The 20161-nt window shown below is 53.6% G+C and overlaps 2 protein-coding genes across 2 annotated transcripts; one reads left to right on the top strand and one right to left on the bottom strand.

Moving 5' to 3' along the window:
* Positions 1 to 350: 350 nt before the first annotated feature.
* On the bottom strand, positions 351 to 12764 carry HER10_EVM0008573 (FAT domain-containing protein). Its single transcript, XM_035478090.1, has 4 exons — positions 12398 to 12764; positions 12123 to 12280; positions 1412 to 12067; positions 351 to 1360 (listed from the first exon to the last, which is right to left on the bottom strand). Exons 1-4 carry the CDS (start codon positions 12450 to 12452, stop codon positions 674 to 676), a joined length of 11556 nt encoding a protein of 3851 aa, XP_035333012.1. The 5' UTR covers positions 12453 to 12764; the 3' UTR covers positions 351 to 673.
* Positions 12765 to 13011: 247 nt separating this feature from the next.
* On the top strand, positions 13012 to 14564 carry HER10_EVM0008250 (AIG2-like family protein). The gene is made up of 3 exons (XM_035483060.1): positions 13012 to 13470; positions 13533 to 13540; positions 13610 to 14564. Exons 1-3 carry the CDS (start codon positions 13440 to 13442, stop codon positions 14207 to 14209), a joined length of 639 nt encoding a protein of 212 aa, XP_035332972.1. The 5' UTR covers positions 13012 to 13439; the 3' UTR covers positions 14210 to 14564.
* The last annotated feature ends 5597 nt before the right edge of the window (positions 14565 to 20161 follow it).

The following is a 20161-nucleotide window of genomic DNA, read 5'->3' as shown; positions in this document are numbered from 1 at the left end:
TAAGGTCCAGTAGTCCGTATTGGCGGGTGCGGACTTCCCAGACGGTGAACCACACAAAACGAGGAAAAGGAATGTGGCGGCCAAGCGAGTTCGGACTATCACCGATGCTTTGGTAAGTTGACCTTTGGCGTCTGGGAGGCTTGGGACAAGGGTCTTGGCTAGCGAGCCGGGTCGACCCCGGCCATCCACGCGCGGCAAACTGCCATTTCTCCCGATCTCCCGAAACTCTACGTCTGAAAGTTCACGTTTGCCTCAACGTCGGCTCGTTTAACTCGTGTACTATGTATGGCGCACATGTCACCGTAAAGTCTAAAAAGACGCAAATTGAACTCCCGTCAAAATCATAAACCTGAACAAAAACAATCTGATTATCATAAGCTGTATCTTGCTTCAACATCGAGAGCTCAAACCAGCTAATGTGTAGGAAAGCTTCGATGCTAGACGGCCGTACAAATACAAGAAGGAATCGTCTTCTCTAACCGTCCTTTTTTTGTTCCTGCTCTCCCTCCAAACAATCATTCATGGCCTTCATGACCTCCAGATCCCCGAATCCTCGTTCGCATCCCAAAAAACGCCTTGCTAAAATCATACAACAGGGGTAACCTCCCGAGACACCCACGTGCGCGTGATCCCCGAGTCCTCTGCTTCATTTTCATTCTCCTCACACATCGTCTTACAAGTACGGCATCCACAATGCATCGCACTGCGCCAAGTTCATGGGGTTGACTGCCTTGGCGACGAGGTCAATGACCGTCTGGTTGGCAGGCAAGTTGCCGACGGGGCTCTGTGCCAGGCTCACGGCCCGCTTGACCACTGAGTCGCTGTTCACTTGCACCGATTCGCGGAGCTGGTTCTCCGTCATTTGCACCGTCCGGTGGGAGCTCGTGAACCAGAAAATCATTTCGTCGCGCACAAAGAGCGTAAGAGCGTGCTCCAGCTCATACTCGGGCTCTGTGAGGCATCGCGCGATGGCCATAAGAGCACAGCTGAAGATGCCCTCCGTCGCCAGTGGGCCCATGAGCGTCTGGAGGTTGGGAGTCAGACGGAATGGCACCGGCTCCGGGTTGTGGAAGAAGGGCTTCGCAGCGCTCATGTACGCCATGAGTTCCGAGCCCCAGATATTTCCAGATCCGCGAGCAATGTTGATCTTCTGCGGGTAACGGTTGTGCATGTACAGAATGTACGTCATAAAAGTGAGTGACGCAAGCTGGTATGAGAACTGTCTGCGGAACAGCCAGAACTCAGTAAAGTCGGGGAAGGCCTTCTGGAAATAGTCCAGGGCCAAGTTCTGTGGCACCCACTTCTCCTGGATGGCGTGGAACACCTCCAGACGGGCGGTTGCGCTTTGCTCGGCATGCTTCTGTGAAGAGTTGTTAGGTTTTGTCATTCGCTCTCTGATGGGACTACTTACCGAGTTCTTCGTATCAAGAACGCCGCGCAGCTTCTCCATGGTAAATAACACAGGATCGTCCTTGGACATGCCGTGGCGTCGGCAGTGGTCCTCGTATACGCTCTGGAGGGTGATGTATGAGGTGTCTTCCTGCACAATGCGGATATGAGGTGCAAGAGGAACCATCAATGGCAGAGTGAATTGAAGGTCTCGGCGGCGACTCTCCTTTCTTCTACCCAATGTCTGGTTGAGCTGTCTGAAGAGCTGCAGGATACGCTCCTCGCGACGGCAGTGTCTGGCTGCCGGGTGTTGAACAGCCCACGAGTGAATGCTTCCATCGTGACCGCGCATCTGGAGACGACGGTATGAGGCACTGATCGACCGCACCAGATCGACATTGGGCAAGAAGCGCTCAATGCGGATGAAGTCTTGGTTCTTATCCTTGTGCTGCAGGTATTGGCCAGGGATCTCGACATCATCGAACCTCTGGTAACGGAATTCGGAGAGGTGCGGCGAGAATGCCTCCAGCGAGACGCGGGTTGTTCTGCGGTCAAGCTTCTCCTCAAACTTGTTGCGCCAACGGCGGAGCTTATGAATGTACTCGTACATGGTCGGTTTGACAGTAACAAAATCGGCCTCGAACGATTTCTTGATGTGAGCTGGAAGAATCGTCTCGGCGAAGCGCGTAATGTTGGTCTCCGTGGCGGAGGGAAGCTTGACGTCCTTGGCGAACGATGAAGGCATGCGGCTGACGTACGCTAGCGCGTCATTAAGCAGAGCAACGATGAGACGGTACGCATCCTCATCGGGCGGACACTTAAAGTGCTTCTGGATCTGGTCCACCATGGTCTCCATAGACAGGGCGAGGAGGGGGAAGGCGGTCTTCAGAGCGCTCATAATCTCCTCGGTGAGTTCCCATGGCGGCTTCTTCTGACCGGCGGTTGACTGGTCTCCGCCAGCGGCTGCGCCATTAGCCTGAGCAGCCGGAGTGCCGTTGGCGTCGTTACCTTCGGTCTTAACGGAGGCATTCGCGTCGCCGCCGCTGGCAGTACCAGGTCTTGAACCAGAAGCATCCGGCTTGGGAACGCCGTCTTGCTTGGGTTGTTGAGGCGAGGCGCTGGGCTTGCCATTGGACACCGTCGATTGGGCACGCTGGCGGGCCTTCTCCTTGGCTTCCTGGTTCTTCTTGATGACAAGCATATCTTCCCTATTGGTTCGCAGCTGGAAGTATAGCGCTTGAGGGTAGGACCTGGCAATCTTGCTTAGGATCTGGTGGACCCTTGGTGCTTCCTTGTGGCCAAGACCAGTAAGGAGCTGAGGAATGTAGGTGATCCAGTACCAGACAGGAGTCTCGCCCTTGAAGTCGTCGAAGCCAGCTGCTATAGAGCCGTTGGCATCGTCCAGACTGAGCAGCCACAAGATGCGAGCAATGAGCTTGCGTGACTTGGCGTTCTTGTAACTTCCGGCGGCTTGCAGGTACGACGTAAGTGCCTGGCGAGCCGAGTTGATATCAGTCGGATCCTCCTTGTACTTGCGCTCGTTGAAATAACCCCATTCGGCCCAAGCCTTGGCAGCGGTGATATCAAAGTACAGGGCTGTGCCGTATGCTGAATCGGCCTCTTCCTTCTGCTTGAGTTTCTCGAGGAACATGCCCTTCAGAGTGTAGAATTCGGCTTTCTGGGGCGGGTTGAAGTAGTTCAGATTGGTGTTGTTAATAACGTCCAATCCACTCGTAAGCTCATCGGGATTCTCGTAATGGCACTTGGCCTGCTCTCGTAGCTTGAGGAAGGCTTCTTGGATCTCGATGTTCGGAAGTGTGTAGATCCTGCTCAGCTGTGTGATGCAGACCTCCGGCAGGCTGTGCTTGCGAGCGACGTGTGCGAAGCGGTTGATAATCCAGGCAGTCTCGTGGTATCCACGGTAGGCGAACGAGGCACCACTGGCGTTTTGCCCACCTCCTTGCGGGAGCAGCTGGAGGTACGTTTGGTTGATGAGGCCAAAGATATGCTGGCGCCAGGTTACTAGGTCTTGCCAGGCAGTGATGTCGTCCCAGACGTTGGGCAGACGATCGCGCCATGCACCAAGCAGGAGCTTGAGTTCTCCACTCTTAACATCCAAGTTGGACTGATTGGTGCTAGCCAAGCTATTGCAGATTACGCTGGCGTCGTGCAGTTCGACCAACTGCTGGAAGTTCTGAAGCAGAGGAATGTGAGCCTTGGTGAGCTGCTTCGGCAGCTGATGCCACTTCCGGATAGAGAGTTGAATGGCTTCGTCGCACGACTTGGCAAAGTCTTGAGGCGTCTCTTGCTTATTGTAGAACTTGAGAAGCGACATGAAGGCCTGGAAGAAGGCACGTCGAGGCGTTGGAGCGTCCATAACGCCCTTGATAAGGTTGTCGAGCGCCTCGCGATGCTCCTGTGTCTGCCACATCTCAGTATTGTTCCTCCAGGCGCACTCTAGAAGCAAGTCCTGGAAGTTCTCGTGCTTGGCGAAATCTTGGAGAATCTCCCATTGCTGCAGCTTCTGCGCACACAAAACCCAGTGGTCTTCCCAGAGGACATATTCTCCTTGAGAGAAGGGGATGACACCCGTTCGAGCCTTGATCTGAGCGGCCTCGTACATCTTCTGGGCCTTATCCCACATTCCGTTTTGCTCATAGGACAACGCGGCATTTGTCTCCACAAACTGGCACCGCCTACGCCAAGTGCCGTAGAATAGGTCGTCTTCTTGTAGAGAAGCATACAGCTCGACAAGTGCATCGAGGTTGCTCTCACGAACAGTTGCCGATTCGATCTCTGGCTTGATGGCCGCATTCTCAAGCTGAACGAGCGCGGTATACCACGCATCGTACGTCTTGGCCTCGTACTTGAGAACATGCGGCGGAATCTTGCAATCAGGCCAAGCCTTGGCCGCACCCTCCAGAAGGGATTGTACCACGTTCGGTCGCTTGTCGATCTGGCGGCTATGGTAGTCCTTAGTGAGGAGAGCAACCATGCCACGCTCGAGATCGGTGCGTTCTTCCTTCATCGTCGCAGACCAGTATATAGGGAATAAGGCGATCCAAAGCTGATGAGCGAGGGTGTTGTCGACATGCTGAAGCTGAACAAGAGGCTCGATAAGGTCTCGAACCTTGACCTCGCCAAGCTCGCTCATAAAACGTCGGTGAGCAGTTACCAAGTTGTCAAGCTTGTCATCCGCCATACTAGTGGGCTCTCTGTTGTCCTTGGCATGAATTGAGAAGAGCTGGGTGAGCGGCATTGTCTTGAAGTCTTCCTGATGCAGCTGAATAGGGCTGTTCAGCTCAACCGCGCCAAGGAGAAGATGCGATGCCTGTGCCAACCAATAGCTGTCGGCCAGAGTATCCCAGTTCTGAGAGGTCAGAACATAGGCAAGGCGTGCGCTGGCAGTCTTTGAAAGACTCTTGTCGAATATAGCCATGAAGCGATTGCGCATGTCTACATCTTGAGCGCGTGTGCCGATAAGGAAAGCATGCTCCATGCGAACAGTCAATTCGGTACGGGTAATCTTAGGATCCTCGTAGATGCGAATGACCAACTCGAGGAACTTCGTCAACATGGTCGAGTCCTGGCGATGCTCAAAGGACAACATCTTGTGGAGGACTGCAGTCTTTTCCTTGAGCGTAGGCCAGGTGCCTTCAGAACGGAACACCCAGCCTTCCACCATGTTGAGGATCTCCTCGCACAGAGGAATGTGCATAGATTTCTCTACCAGCGTCGCGAGAACACTGAGGAAAGGTCGTCGGTTATCGCCCAGAACTTCCATTCGCAGTGCAACGACCTGGATAGCCTTGGTCATGAGGGCAGTTGAAACCTCAAGATCATATGTAGACATTTCTCCCGTTGGAGTGTTGGCATCCTGGGTCCGAGGCTGTCCAGCCTGATGATTGGCGACGGCTGTGTAATGCTGAACGTGTTCACGGGCCAACTTGCTCTGCAGAGCCTTCATGAGGACTGGGATGTGTTGGTCAATGACGGAGGGCTTGCGGTTACCCAAGGACCACAGAATGTTGACTCCAGATCCATAATGTCCTGCCGCCATAGCCTCGCCAGCAATCGACGACAAAGAGTTGATAATCTCCGAGTTTTGTGATTCTGTTTCACCTTCAGCGTCGGCGTCCTCCATTGGCACGTCCTCAGGAACAGCATCGAGTACCCTCTGGATGATTGACTTGAGGTCGCGGTCATCATCGTACTTTTTGTCCGCAAGGTGTAAGCAATCCTGCAACTCGGGATTCTCGCTCTTGAGAACCTTGTCGAGAACTTTCTGGACCGATGGCATGTTCTTGGCAATCCACTCATCTGGCTTAGAGTTCAAGATGATGCGAACAACCTGAAGAGTGTTGATGATGTTTGTGATGAACTTCTCGTCAAATTTCTCGTCAGAAGGATCCGCTGCGAGGAAGTTCTGCGTCTTATCGCTGGCCAACACAACATCGGTGACATTGGGGTAGAGGTCGATATCCAGATCGCCCCAGTACTGGGGTTGAACTAGGTTGTAAAACAGGCTCATAGCCTTCTTGCACAACTCGGTAGACGTAGGCGGCATGGCGGGGCCGTTTGTAGAAGCATTGTCTCTTGCCTTGGTAGACGGCAATTGGTACCGCTCGTTCAGCTGAGCAATGAACTCGACCAGATACTTGATCATTTTCTGGCGCGCAAGAGCCGCGATTTGATAGTCGTTGCCGCCCAGACTTTGTCTGACAGTAGGAGGTGACGACATAGGCTGGTCTGCACTGTCCAACTTGCGCTTCTTAGATGTCGGTGACTCGGAGATGGAACGCGACACTGCGTCTCCCTTGCCCTCAACGCGACGTTGCTCCCAGAGCCAGATGAGCCACATCATGTTGAGAGCGAGCTTCTTGGACTCGTTCGAAGGGTTTGGTGGCGCAGCAACTTTCCTCAGAGACGAGATTATGAGCATAGCGTACTTATCTCTCGACTCATAAAACAAGTCAGGATGCCTGACCAAGAAGTGGAAGATGCTAGTCATTTGCTGCACATTCTGACCTTCATCGGCAAGGATCTTTCTAGGGGCCAGCGCCCAGCCCGCATTACGATCATGAGCCTGTGTTCCCAGTCGCTTGGGCAGAACGGGAGCAATTAGCTCTAGAGCTTGTGTTACCAATGCTCGTCCCTCATTCTGGTTTGCTCTCAGTAGTGAGAGGTACACCTGTGTGACAATCTTCACCGGCGTCTCATATAGCGCGATGAAGTAGGCGATGACAACGTAGGCAGCGTGCTTGTTGATGACATCGTCCAGTCGGATCAAGGTCCAGCAACTCTTAATGATGTCCTTCCTAGCCTCCTGGAAAATGGTGGAGTGGTACTTGACCAACATCGCTGACAGCTGTAGAACCTCAAACTTGGTGTGGTCAATGCCTGGCTGCAGGAGATCGTCGTTGTCATGTTGGCTGGCATCTTGGTGCAACTTCCATATCTTCGCATTAACAGCATCGATAATGGTCTTGTCCATAAATCGACCCTTTGTCTGCGGCGGCAGGCTCCAGTTGCGCTGCACGTCCATGGCGACGATCGGGTTGACAATGTAGTGCAGCAAGAAACACTTCATTTTCTGAGTGATGTTCTTCTGAGGGTAGGCGTCGAGGCATCTGAGAACCGTCGTTTTCCAGAACTCTGGCGAATCGCTACTAACGATGTTCTTGTAAATGTAGGCGATCAGAGGCTGCGAGGCACGGAGGTCATCAGTCGTGACTGAATCTACCAGGCTGAAGAGCGACTCGAGGTCTTTGGGATTGCGTTCCAAAGACTTGATGAAGATTGACATCAGCTGGTCTGACGCTTGGCACGCTGGAAGTCTCAGGTTGGGAGCGAGAGTATGGGCCCGCATCTGCTTCTCCAGCTCTTTGCCAACTTGCTTCAACCAGGTCAAGTGCTCCTTCTTCTCTAGCCAAGTGTCTGTTCCAGGCGACAGGGTGAGAGAATAGAGAATGTGAACGGCATTGACGACGGTGACGAGCTTGCTGTCCTTATTTTGCGAAAGCGCGTTATTGCAGAAGTCAATTAGGGCTTGAACGTTGGAAGACACCGTTTCTCTGAGGGGGCCGCTCTCCGGGTTACGGATCACTTGTGAGATGAAGCGTCCGTACTTGAGATCTTCAAGCTTAGGCAGAATGAAATTCCAAACCTCGTTGGGGTATCGGTTGATGAACTTGTACAACGGTGCTCGGAAGGGACTTTCGTGGGTTCGGCGCAGCTTCTCCTCTAGCTCCAATGCCAGGTCAATGAGACGTTGCTTGAAGCCCTCTGCCTGTGGCGGCAAAAGGTGGAAGATGTTGAAGACGGCAGCAATGACCTTCATGGGGCCATTCTGCTCAAAGAAGGTGAAGGAGAGCTGTTGCAGAGTGCTGGGCTCTGCAAGCACCTTGACGTGATCGAGCAGGCGAGCTCCAATCTCGACCTTGAAGTACGTAGTAAGCAGCTTCAAGAGTCGGCCAAGGTTGTCCAATCCGTGAGTTGAGAGCTTCTTGGGGTCTTGGAGACTGGCAAGAACCGGTCTCAAACCGCCTTGGAGCAAATCCTTCGGAAGCTTTTGATGGGCCTCCAGGGTATTCTTCAGGGCACTGTTGGCCGCGTCGATTGTGGCCTTTGAGTCCGAGTAAAGACACTTGAAGAAAACCGAGACGATCTTGGAACGCGTAGGGTGGCTGCCTTGCTTGAGCGGCGCGAACTCTTCGAAACTGGTGGCGGTGCTGAGGATGTTGATACAGGCAACCCTGAGATTGACAATGTATTCGTGTGTCCTGAATTCTCCTGGCTTATTCGCCAGAGACTCATCGCTCGCATCAGCCAAAGCCAAAGACTCCATGAGTAATCTGGTCAAGTTGTCGTCGAAGGTAACCCATTCCTTCCGCAAGGTCATGTGGTAAGTCATCGCATCAATGTAGCCGATCTGGATGGGGAATGGCAGGGCACGAAGGGGCTTCGAGTAGATTGGCTGAAGGAATCGCTCCTTGTAGGGTTCAATCAGCTCCCATACGGCACAGCCAGCCGCCTTGGCGATAAGTTCGAGGGATCGCTTCGCAGTCTCGCGAACATGGCGATTCATATGCGCCAGCTCCGTATTGAACTGCATGCAAATTTGGGCGAGGCGGGACCTCTGTTGCGGCGGCTGACCAGGGTTTTGCTGCGGCATGGCATCCTCCTTCTTGATGTTCTTCGTGATTTTATGCAGCAACGTCTCCAAGGTGACCTGAGCAGATCTTCTAGTCTTCTCAGGGAGATCCTGAGGCATGTCCTTGATGACGTACATTAGAGAGCGAATGAATTCGATCTGCTTGCTCGCAACCCATTGGTCACCTAGGTCAAGCTCATTGAGAAGGAAGTTGATACCGAGCGAGCCACCAGTCTTGGTAAACCACTCTTCTTCGTAGCAGCCATGGCAGAATGTGGTGCTCAAGTTATTAAAGAGAGGCAGCCTAGCAACACTCTGCTCGTTGCCCAAGATTGTGGTGGCAGAGTCGTACACCTCCCGGATCGCGCGCTGCGCAGATTCTCGCACTTCTGGGTGATCCGACGCCAACGATTCCACGATAGCATCAGAAAGCACCCGGGTATCAATAAAGAGTGGGCCTTCTCCAGCGTTGGGATCGAATGGACTGTACGTTCGCTTGACGTCGACCAAAGCTCGGCCGACCTCAATGATTGTGAAGTGTTTGCAGAGATTCATAAGGAATGCCTGCGCTTCTTCCTTGAAATCAGGCAAAGACTCGGCAAACATGACAGCCTTCAGCAAACGCTTCAGAAGGTCGTCTTGCTCATCCTTTTTAGGGATAGATCGTTCTCTGTCGTGTGTTGTAAAGACAGAAAAGTCAAAGTCGATTCTTCTGGCGGCTAGATCTTGAGCTTGGAGGCGCAGAAGTCTAGGCATGTCGTCGGGCAAGTTCTCGAAGCCGATCCGCATCTTCAGCTGAGACTTGATGAAGTGGAATGACTGCTTCTTGTAATAACCATCATACTGCCGCGCCTGGTTGCCCTTGCCCGCCTTTGGCTGCTCCATCAGTTTCCTGATGGCGAAATCAACACCAGTCTCCGCAGGGAAAGCCCTATCCTTCTTGGAGCCGATTAGGCGAAGATCAAAGCTAGTCGGGTCATCGGCGTAGTCCTTGTAGTTCAGGGGTTGCGCGTCAGTCATGAACTTTCGGTTCCGACCTCCAAGCTTTCCTAGAATGCGCATCGTGGTGTGAGCGTGGAAGTGGCTGTAGGGATGAGGTTTGAGATGGTCGAACAGCGCCGTCATCAACTCATCAATGACCGGGGCCATGATGGGATCCAGGTAGTCCGCAGTGAGGTTATCGACACAGAGCTCCAGCGTCCGCAATCCTTGGCCGACCAGATCGGTATTGGCGCGCAACGCGACGACTAGTGGTCGCATCAGGAAGCTGAGATGGGGCAACAAGTTACTCAGACGTGCAGGCACCGTCAAGCACAGCTCCACGTAAAGATCACGCTCGGCAGGTTTTCTTGCTGCCATGAGCAGGTTGTTGAGCACATCCAGCAACATTTCAAGTAATGGCAGAATCTGCTTATAGAGATGCTCAAATTTGCCGCCACCTATGCTTCGGAACAACGATCTCAGAAGTAGGAAGTAGTTCATGGGCTCCTCAGCCTTTGTCGACAGCTCGATGGACTTGGTGACAATGTCCACGACGTGAGGAAGTAGGACCTGTTCGTTTTGGTTGGCGAAGAGCGTGACTGCCATGAAGGCTAGCTTGAACAGTCTCAAAAGAATTGACGACTTCTTGACGTCCGCTGAGCCAACTTGGTCGATTCTCTCCATCAAGAAGCGCAGCAACATGCCGCAAAAGCTTGGCGAGGTGGCTTCGCTCGCGAGGAAGAATTGAGGGATGTGGAGTAGTCCCGTGTGCTCAAAGATCATGTCGTACAGATGGGGGATCTCTTGCTGGAAAACTTCGTGGAACGTTGCCGGGTCAATGCAGTGGAAGACAGTCGCAAAGGTCTCCAGGAGTTCCTTCTCCTCTTTACTGCTAGAAACCATGTAGAAGTTGGCCATGTACTCCACAGGCGACATGTACTGGGACTCGGTTGCCGGCTTCTCAATTTCGTAGTAGCGGAAAACGTAGGCGCCCTCTCTGAACAGCTTCACGATAACGTTGACCTCCTCTGCTGTGAAACCATAGGCAACATCCTGCCAGTGTTGAGGGGCATTCTGTACGTCGATTACGTTGTTGACATTGCACGTTCTGAGCTGATAGAAAGTGTTCTTCAGCCCATTCATCAGGTTCTTAAACAGGAACTTGTTGTCCACAACGGGATCTGCGCCTCTGTCTCTTGGATTTGACGTCTTGATGGGCATAGCAGTGAAGATGTCGGTCTCATCCCAGTCAGGCGGGTGGTCCCTGTCCGCAAGGTAGCTATCCTGGGTTCCGTCAGCGGCTTGCTGGGCGTAGAGTTTCGAGAGCTTCACTGCGTTGGGATATTGTCTATTCATTGCCACGAACTTGTCGCCAATAGCGTTCAGGATCATGATCAGATAGTGCCGCGCGTCGACCTTGTTGGGCATCTTGGCGATGCACTCCGCCATATTGAGGAGAAGTTTGGCACTCATGGTCTGGAAGCTCGTGCCTGGGAAGTTATCCTGGAGATTCTTGGTGTAAACCTCGACCGTCTTGCGAATTTGCTCAGGTGTGAGACTGTCCCGGACGTGATGGATGAGATCGGCAAGCATACTATACGCCAACGGTCTCATAGTCTCGTACACCGTAAGGCCATCGCCGATCAGCGTCTTCTCGTCCAGGAGCTCGTCAATCTTTGGCAAGAAGATCTTGCGGAAGTTGAAGTTGATGATATGCCTAATAGCAACAAGCAGCTCCTTTCGCGCGCTCGACTTTTCCCTGGGACAGTCCTGCAAGAGTCGCACCACAATCTCAGGAAGTGTCGGTAAGAAATCCGTCAATTGCTGAGAGTATTGACGCAAGAGGTAAGCCAAAAAGCTCATCGTCTTAACCTGGGCTGTGATGAACTCTCCGAAAGCAGCCCGATTCTTAATCAACGGGCTGACTCCCGTAAAGATCTGTCCCCTGGCCTTGGCATCGGCATGGGCCTGCTTCTGCGCGCTCGCCTGTAGGCAAAGGAACCCCTTAATTAGAGGGACGAAAGCCTTGACGTTGGATGCGACAGTATTTCGATAGACCTGGAAGACGGAAACTACAATGATAGGGCATTCCGAGAGGACTTTGAAAGACTGCATGCCCTTCAGCAGTAGCCGATTCTGCTGTTGGGGATCCGGGCCGAGATCTGTGACCGACGCTACAGGGGAGCCCGGTCTAGGCGACTGGAAGTTCGTCTGGGAGCTGCCCGGCGTTGATGGTGCGCCAGAGTTTGATGCCGTCGAGAGTGACGTGTTGTCCAGCTGTTCCCGCACGACCTTCTCCATCTGTTCGAAGAGCTCCTGGATTAGGTTGAGGAACGCCTGCACCTTGCCCTGCAGGACTTTGTGTTGGTGACGCATGACATCCGAGATGATCTTGACGCATAGTGTCGCATTCTCTTCGTTATCCGTACGGACCAGCTGCATCAGCAGATCGACGACCTCTTCCGCGTACGGTTCGAAGGGTTCGGTCGGGGATGGTGTCGCTGGCAATCGGTTGAGAACCTCGAGGATACACGTTCGCAGTTTCTGGCATCCTATGTCAGCAGGCGCACTCATCTAAATCGATGCGGGAATGCCTCACCTGCTCCGGGGAGTTGCTCTGGAAGATGCATGGTCCTCTCAGGATTGTGAGGAAGATCGGTACCATTCGCTTCAGGAAAGGGGGGTATATGGTTCCATTGGTGTAGTGATCTAAGCTGTCGCGTAAGGTAGTCGCCGCCTCTAATCTGACTCTCGAGTCTGTACCACACATATATCAGCAAGGTCCTGACAAAAGGTGATGCGCCTCCACCACGGCGGGGTTCCGGGTTCGAGGGACTGATCGCATCGCATTTGCACGAGAAGTTCGTTCCGTACCCGTGTCCGGACTGCTAAGTCGCTTGACGACATCGTCAATTGTGGTGCCCGACATGGCGGCGTCAATGGCCCTCGGGGGACGCGTGATTCGTTCCCATGCGTGGGAGGGGAGGGTATCGTGGATGACTTCGTGTCGCAGCGAGGCTGATGAATCGAGGTTGCGGACGAGAGCGCGCGTTGGAGTTGGAGGGGTATCTCTTTAATCGATGGAAAAGGGAAAAAAGGGCCGCTGGTGGTGTAAAATGTGAATAGAAAGACCAAAAGGTAATTTTACGATTACGGGTTGTCTTCGCGTGTGCCTTGGTAATCGGGGTGCCCCAGTCGTTCCCAATCGCTCAAGGTCGCGCGGCTTGATTAAATGGATTTGATGGCCCAGGCTTGACGTGAGCTCTCAAATTTCCAAAGGCAGTCGCGAAGCTGGGGGAACCAGCCGCCAAATCATTTGGCGCTAGGCATCTGAAGAATATTGATCCGTGGCTCAGACTCCATAAAAGATCCACCCGGAGTGCTCGCCGGGCCGCTTCTGGGGGCAGGGGTGTTTGCCTAAAGCGCCTTATCTTGCCTGGGGAGCGATAAGAGCTCCGGCCGCCGGTGAATCGTGGTCCGGAGGCGGGCCGGGATTCCACTTCATTCTTCGGCCACCTTTGTTCAACTTTACAACGTTGCTTGCCTGCCTCAGTTTTCTTTCAAGTTTACCAACCGCTTCTTTCGCAGGTACGTTGTTCTTTCAGGTTTGTGTAAAGCCCACAAAGAGACGCGCATACAACGGTTTTGCCTGTTGGCATTTCTTGGAAGTTGTCAGTCCATCTTGACCAGGCAGACGAATATTCAAAAGTTTGGATAGAGAGACATGAGTGAGTCACAGGTCATATTTGAGACCCAAGAGTAGTATATAGAAGCTAGACTCTCCTGCATTGGATTCTGTCCGAAAGCTGTCCATTTTCAACACGACAACTTTCATCTGGCCAATTTCAAAACCTCACAAAGTTATTCTGACAACAACACGCAACCTCCTATCAAATACCAATACAACACCTTCAAAATGAGTGGGCCGCACACAGCCTTCTTCTATGGTAAGTCCGGTTGGAGTTTTGGTTTTTGATCCTTGATTGTCATGAGCTAACAATATCGACAGGCACTCTGGTCAGTTCTTCATCGTCACCCTCCTCAAACTCCAAAGGAGCTCTCATGTCACTGATACTTGGCCCCTAGATGGAGCCCAAAGTCTTCTTCACAGTTGTCCAAGGCAACGGCAACCCGCCCCAGGCAATCAAGGACCTCTACACATTCACCCCCGCCCTCCTGCACGACCACACCCGCCACCGGGTCCAGCTCGCCGACTACCCGGGCATGATTCCCGAAGCCGGCGGCTCCGTTCTCGGCATCTACGCGACGGGCCTCACGGACGCTAACGTCCTCAAGCTCGACTTTTTCGAGGGCTCAGAGTACGAGAAGAAGATGGTCACCGTCAAGGTCCGTAGCGGCGACGGTGCCAGTGCTGGTGCCGGTGGTGGTACGGAGCAGAAGGAAGAGGACAAGCAGGCCATGGCTTACATCTACAAGCGCCCGGAGAACCTGGAGCGTGTGGAGTGGTCGTTCGAGGAGTTCCGCAAGGACAAGATGCACGTCTGGACGCGCGAGAGCTACGTCTTTGAAGGTGAGACCAGCGACTCATCCCGGCTTCGATCTGTCCATGGGGGGCGGGCTGGCTCGGCTGGCCTAGGGGAGGGCTCAGTTCCGACGTGTTGGACTACTCTTTCCGCTAACATTGGTAAAATCACATCCAGGCTGCGACGATTATGCAGAGTTTGAGAAGGCCGAGAAGGAAGATGCAAACGGTCACGAGGAGAAGAAGGATGATGTTGCCAAGTAGAGCGGTTGCTTAGCCCCAGGACTTGGGTCAGCATACTTCTGTTTTTTTCTTGCTCTTCTTCTACGCATGGCGGCAAACGGCATTATTTGATGGGCTCTCACGACAGGCAGGCAGCCGACGCAGGTCTGCAACTGGGCCGATAGGGCGGTGTGAAGTGGACATGTCAGCGCCGGCTCACGGCATTGGAGAGAGTTGAGCCGCCGCCGCCCACACATGGCAGACGGGCAATCACGATGTGACGGATAGATGAAACCAGGACGCGATATCAGCAAATAGAGAAGACGACGTCTAGCTAACCAGCCATGCCCCGGGAATGAGTCAATGACTGCCGCCAGCCTTGGCGCACAGGGCTGCAGAGCGTGAGTACGTGTGCCTTCTCCCCCGTGATGTGATGTGATGCTGTCGTGGCTGTCGTCGTCGTCCTATTGCCAAGTTTGGGCGGCAATGCAACCATTCAAAGCGGGGGAAGCCCTCAATCCGAGGAGCAGCCTTGATGATATCAGCAACGCCCATGATAAGTGCACTAATACTCGCTGACCGCAACACAGCTTCTGAGTGGTCCACGCTTATGCAAGCTTGCTGAGAGACCATGCAAGCCCGGCGTTTTTGTTGAGCGGCTGAGAATCATGCCACGGAAAAACGAGCCACAGCAGCTTGAACTAGCTCAGGAACAGGCGCCAATACATCGTGTGAAAGCGTGTAAAGTGCCCGCCTCCTCGTGAACAATGCCGACCCACTCTTGAATTCTGAATTCAAGCATGCTAGTAGCGGCTGACTCTTGAGGGCCGGGATTTCCAGCTATGCAAGGATAGTAGTCCAGAGGCATCCGATGAAGAACACTATATCGGTACTATATCGGTATCTGTAAAGCTGTGCTCTTGTGGCACAGGAAGCGAAGCGAACTGGTCCCACGTACCGCAAAGCTGGTCCCTTTTCTCGGGAAGCACGAATTACGAGCCACAAGGGGCCATGTATACGAGAGATCTTTGTGGCTCCGGCAGGCAGGGGAAGCCACACCGCGCCACAAGCCGTTGCTCGCAAGGTGGTACCGAACAGGGGTGGCTGATGGCGGGTGGCGTTACCTGGGAAATATTCGGATCTCCTCGTGAGGTTGTGGCTCAGAGGCGATCTTTCATGCCGAGGCGCGCTCGAATTGGGTGTTCGCCAGGGATGCCCCTCCCCACCGAGATTGATATGTGTCGTTGCCCATGACTTAAGCTGATGGCGGCTCGACTGCCCAAAGGAGGACCGCACGACGGCAAAGAATAGGGTATTGGCAAGGGGCCATCAGGTGGTAGAGGTCATGTCGGGGAATTCATGCGTGAGCGGGAACGGGTGCCGTTTCGTAGCTGGTACGGCGCTAGGCTGTGTGCGCTGGCGGGCGATCAGTGTCGCAAGTACGAGACTCGGTTCAACCAGATCGTCCGAACATGAAGGAGAAGTTGAGAAAAGACGGGCCTCCCAGCGCTGGCTGCCTTCTCAGCTCCCGTGGGTGCGTGGCTCCCTCCCACACCTCCCTCCCTTACTCGAGTCGTCTTTCCAGACGGCGCTTGTCGAGCCTGGGCTCATTCTACCCAATGCCCAACCAGCTGCGATGTTCAGGGGAGGCAGTAACACGGACGTGGACGGGCCAAGATGAAGAAGGAGGGATTTGTCGAAATCATCAGACGATGGAAATCTCGACCAGGGGCAATAGCGTACCGGACTCAAAGGAACCAGAGCTATCTGTGTAGTTGATAGATGAGGATATGTCGACGCATGGGTAAAGAATTACGTACTGCGCCGCGCGCAACGAACCGACCGGAATATCTCGTCTCTTGTTTCTCCCAGCGTCACCCTCCCTCCCCTCTCACGTGAATAAGCAAGTGTTATGAGCCTCTTTTCTTTCTTGCGAGCGGTCCCTGTCGATATCCACTCGGCCGTGGATTTCGGGCCACCACCATCCGGGAATTGGACGGTGGACCACGGGGTGGCGATCAGCAACGTGACAGTGGACAACAGCCGGTGAAATGTCCCACTGCGGTCGGGCAAAGGCCGGGGGACAGTGATACGTATTCATACGCAGTAGAGACTCGGAGAGGAGAGAGTAGAATCTGCAGGGTTCAGGTTGATGGGCCGTGGTCGCTTTGGGCACTGGGGGTTTGATGAACCGTGAACGTGCCAGAGTGACAGCCGGGCGACGGGCTGCGTCTATGGTCGCAGAAAGAGCAGCTAGCTGCTAAGAACGGAGTAGAAGACGCATGAAATGTTCAGTAGGCCTGAGAGCTTTGGCGCACGATACTTGGTTGTCGTAAGTGCACGTCGTCGTCCCGTTGCTGTCAAACGACTGGTCAACGTCAGAGCAACCGGAGGGGTTAAGCACCTTTAGGCTGACAGCTCGTGACAGGTGCTCAGCTAACGAACGAAGCTGGTTCGTTTCCTAGAGCGCTTACTCCAAACGCGGCGGATAGGAAGAGGGGGAAAGGTCGTTGCGACGACGTTCTCTCGATGAAGTTGGACAAAGAAAAACGACTGGCCCCGGTGTGCTAAGACTGAATCACAGATGCCATGCGATGCGGCAATGCCATGCCATGTTCCCGCTTTCCGCGGTCCGCGATGGCCTGTGATTGTGACGGGACTGAACATCTGAACTGACTGGCCTAAAGAAACAAACGGTCAAAAAAGCTTAGCTTGGGAAAAGATTCAAAAACACGCAGGAACCATATGATGCCGCACGCGGCACAATTACTGCGTACCGGTCATGGTAATCCCATTAACAGGTGACTGTTAATATCCCATTGATTCGTTGTCAGTGGTTCGTAGGTGCAGGTTCAAATGTCCGAAAGGAGAAGAGGCGAACTTGGGTGGTCGTGAAACTGGCTTCGTTTCACATCCTCGCTTCTGCGCAGGGGTGCTGGAGTTGGGGGCTCCTGCAGGCTGCCAGTCACCAGTGCACCATCACTGACCAGTGCCCACTGCCAGCAAGTCAAGTCTCGTCTCCTCCTTAGACATTTTGCAGGAAACCACCTCACCACGACCACCTTCCACGAGACCCTGTGTCCACTACAACGTAGCATGTGTGACGACTGATTAGCCTACCATTTGTTCCTAGACGATGGTATATTAGCACATAAGGTGCGACGGAGAAAGGAATGAACCCATGCCAAAGTACCTAGGGCTTCCGTCAGGTGCACTTGTGAAGTGGGCACGATTAACGAGAGGGCAGAAAAGGCCTCAACTTGTCAAGTTGTGTGGACTTGGACTCCGTCGCCTGTGGACAGGAGGACTCCCAGCCCGGGGGTACGTGAACCCCTGATGGACCGAACCGAAAAAATGCACAGAACTTCAGAGAAGCGAGAAAACATGCCCCTGCCGTTACCAACGTCGTCTTTTTCACCAACCCCTGTGCCCCTGCACTTGCACAGGAGGATCTGCTCGCCTGCCCCCGCTAAATCGGAGAGCAGGCGGGGAACATCCAGATGGGCAGGTCGCAGTGTCAGGGGACTTTGGCCTGTCCTTTGCATGTCAACATGGGTACGCAGCGCACTAGGTCTCGGCACTGGGATGAGAGACTTTTTCGGAGAGAGAAGAGAAAGAAGCAAGTGCGCATAGCATAGTGAAAACGAGTGGCTGTCGTGAGCCGCTCACCTCGTTCCTTATTTTCATGTCTTCGGTGGGGAGACCGTTGATCGTTTAAAGCAACTAATAAGGTAGACCGCCACAACCCATATGCACCACTTTGTCTCTATCTTGACCTGAGGCTTAGGTAAGGTGGTCCACGCACACACGTGTAAGGTACGGAGTACGGATACGGATGTGGTCCCCACTATCAGGCCAACACCGGGAGATAAGGTACACTGCCACCGCGGCACTACCGGGAAGAGACTTATGACGTGTTAAGACAGCAGCCGCAGTAAACGAGTGTGCGGATTGTACAGCGGTGCTCCCTCCCACTTACCTTTCTTTCTCTTAAGATTTCGCCTTCCACAATCCACAAGCCAAAACGTCCACTCTAAATGCGCCTTGTGGCCTAGGGCCGGGGCCAGAGGGGTACAGTAATACCGAGGTCGAGACGGAGTAGATTGAGTTGGGGGAGCAGCCGATGACAATTCAACTCTCTCACTTTACGTTACTCAAGTCATCGTAGACTTCCCACAACGGGGATGACCCATCACTGACTCGGGAGAATCTTGTCGATCAACGCGACTTTGTTCATATTGGGTCTTGGCTTCTTAGCTTGTCAAGCGACAATGCGCACAATGGACGGAGGGATGGGGCCTGACTGATACACTGCATTCCGTGCATTGCTCCCTCCCTCACGTAAGGTACCTATCAGTATGTATCACTCAGCGCACCGAGGTGTGGAGGTGTGTCTCTCGGTGTGGACGGTGAGCTGAACTAGCAACAAGGTGTGCCCCCCGAGTAGAAGTCAAGGCATCTCGTTCCCAAAGTCTCACTACCGGCTCGAGATGCCCGTTGCATGTCTCGCTTTCGCCTGGCATGCTGAGGTCTGGGATATTCTTTTTTAGTTCTTCTTCACCTTAGTCAAGAGTAAGACATCTTGACATACAAGTGGACTGAGGATGATTGTCGGTCCCAGAAGTGCATGTCTTGGCCAGCGGTGAGTTCACTGCAAAAAAAAGGAATGATATGAAAAATCGCGGAACCAACTCCATCGTCGAACCAGAGTTTGGACATCGTCTGCCCCCTTTCTTCCACGTTCCGTACCCCCTTGCTCATCAGGCCTTGCCGAAAGCCGTGGATGTGTGGTTCAGCGGCACAGCGGATCCCCCCCTGTTCTTCCACGATTTTTTTTTTTTTTGACTTGCGTTTTGCTTTCCGCCCACCTCTCCGATCCCTGACCCTGATATTTCTCTTCCTCTCTTCAACACGTCCTCCAGGCTCCATGTTCCCCCGTTGCCCGCTTCGTGCGTGCACCAAGCTCATTGGGCTGGATGGGCGGGTGAGGCTCGCTGCGCGACAACGGCGGCGACACCATGACAGTCCAGTCCAGTCGTTGCATGTCTTGGTCTTGACTCTTGAAAAACCCCCTTGCCCATCCCTTTTGGCGTTAGTCCACATCAGGAATGAGTGCGCTCTCATAACCCCTGCGCTCAGAATCGTCGACAGGGGGCAATGGGCCAATTCTGTCTTCTCCCACACCAAGGCGCTGGACTCTCGCTCACGAGGTGAGCATCCGAAAACGCAGGCCCTGTTAGCTGGGAAAGCGGCGTAGCCAATGCGATCAGGCAGGGTTGCGCCGCACCGTGACGTATCTCTCTCCCGCGAGGGTATGCGAGGGATCTAAGTGGCCGCCACCAAGGCCTCTTGGGCGACAGAGAGCGAGGGTCGCAAAAGATGGCCGCCGATGGATCACCACTACCCAAGTCCCGTCTCCGAATCCAAGGTTCGACATGTCCTGATTGGAGGCCGCCTATTGTCCCAAATAAGAAAGGGGGAGAAACGACGTTCGGCAAAGCGCGAAAAGTCTGGAATGGAATGGACTGGACTGCTTCGCCCTTTTCGTGTTTCGACGATCTTGACTTTGGACCCAGTCAGTGCATACGGACGAGCCGTCAGTCAGCAAACGAGCCGCGCTACCGTGCCGCGCTGTCTGTTTGCCTGTCAGGCAAAGTTCTGGTGTTGAAGAATTAACTACCAGGCCCAGGTATACTACGCTGATCCTAGGACCTTGAGGCTTGGCGAGGCGAAGGCAACAACTTGCCTCATTGCCGTCCAAGGTTGGAAAAAGAATATACACCGGATGAGATGACTAAACTTGCATCGCAACGCCTCCCTTCTAATCTAGCCTCGAGCAAGACTAAGATAGTCTGGACGAATGCATTTAGTAACAGGAACAGGACGGGAACCAAGAATACTAGAGAATTGGGTGTGGCATTCTGACTCTCACA

Source organism: Colletotrichum scovillei (genome assembly GCF_011075155.1).
Source record: "Colletotrichum scovillei strain TJNH1 chromosome Unknown Contig00006, whole genome shotgun sequence".
Taxonomy (NCBI): Eukaryota; Fungi; Ascomycota; class Sordariomycetes; order Glomerellales; family Glomerellaceae; genus Colletotrichum; species Colletotrichum scovillei.
The sequence above is the reverse complement of the archived record's forward strand: the minus strand, read 5'-3'. Positions and strand labels throughout refer to the sequence as shown.

Bases quoted from the DNA above. Each gene is read 5' to 3' on its own strand.
- HER10_EVM0008573 (XM_035478090.1), bottom strand. From the start codon at position 12,452: ATGTCGGGCACCACAATTGACGATGTCGTCAAGCGACTTAGCAGTCCG. The intron at 12,281-12,397 runs GTACGGAACGAA...TGTGTGGTACAG, and splicing joins ACTTAGCAGTCCGGACACGG to ACTCGAGAGTCAGATTAGAG. The intron at 1,361-1,411 runs GTAAGTAGTCCC...AACTCTTCACAG, and splicing joins TTCTTGATACGAAGAACTCG to AAGCATGCCGAGCAAAGCGC.
- HER10_EVM0008250 (XM_035483060.1), top strand. From the start codon at position 13,440: ATGAGTGGGCCGCACACAGCCTTCTTCTATG.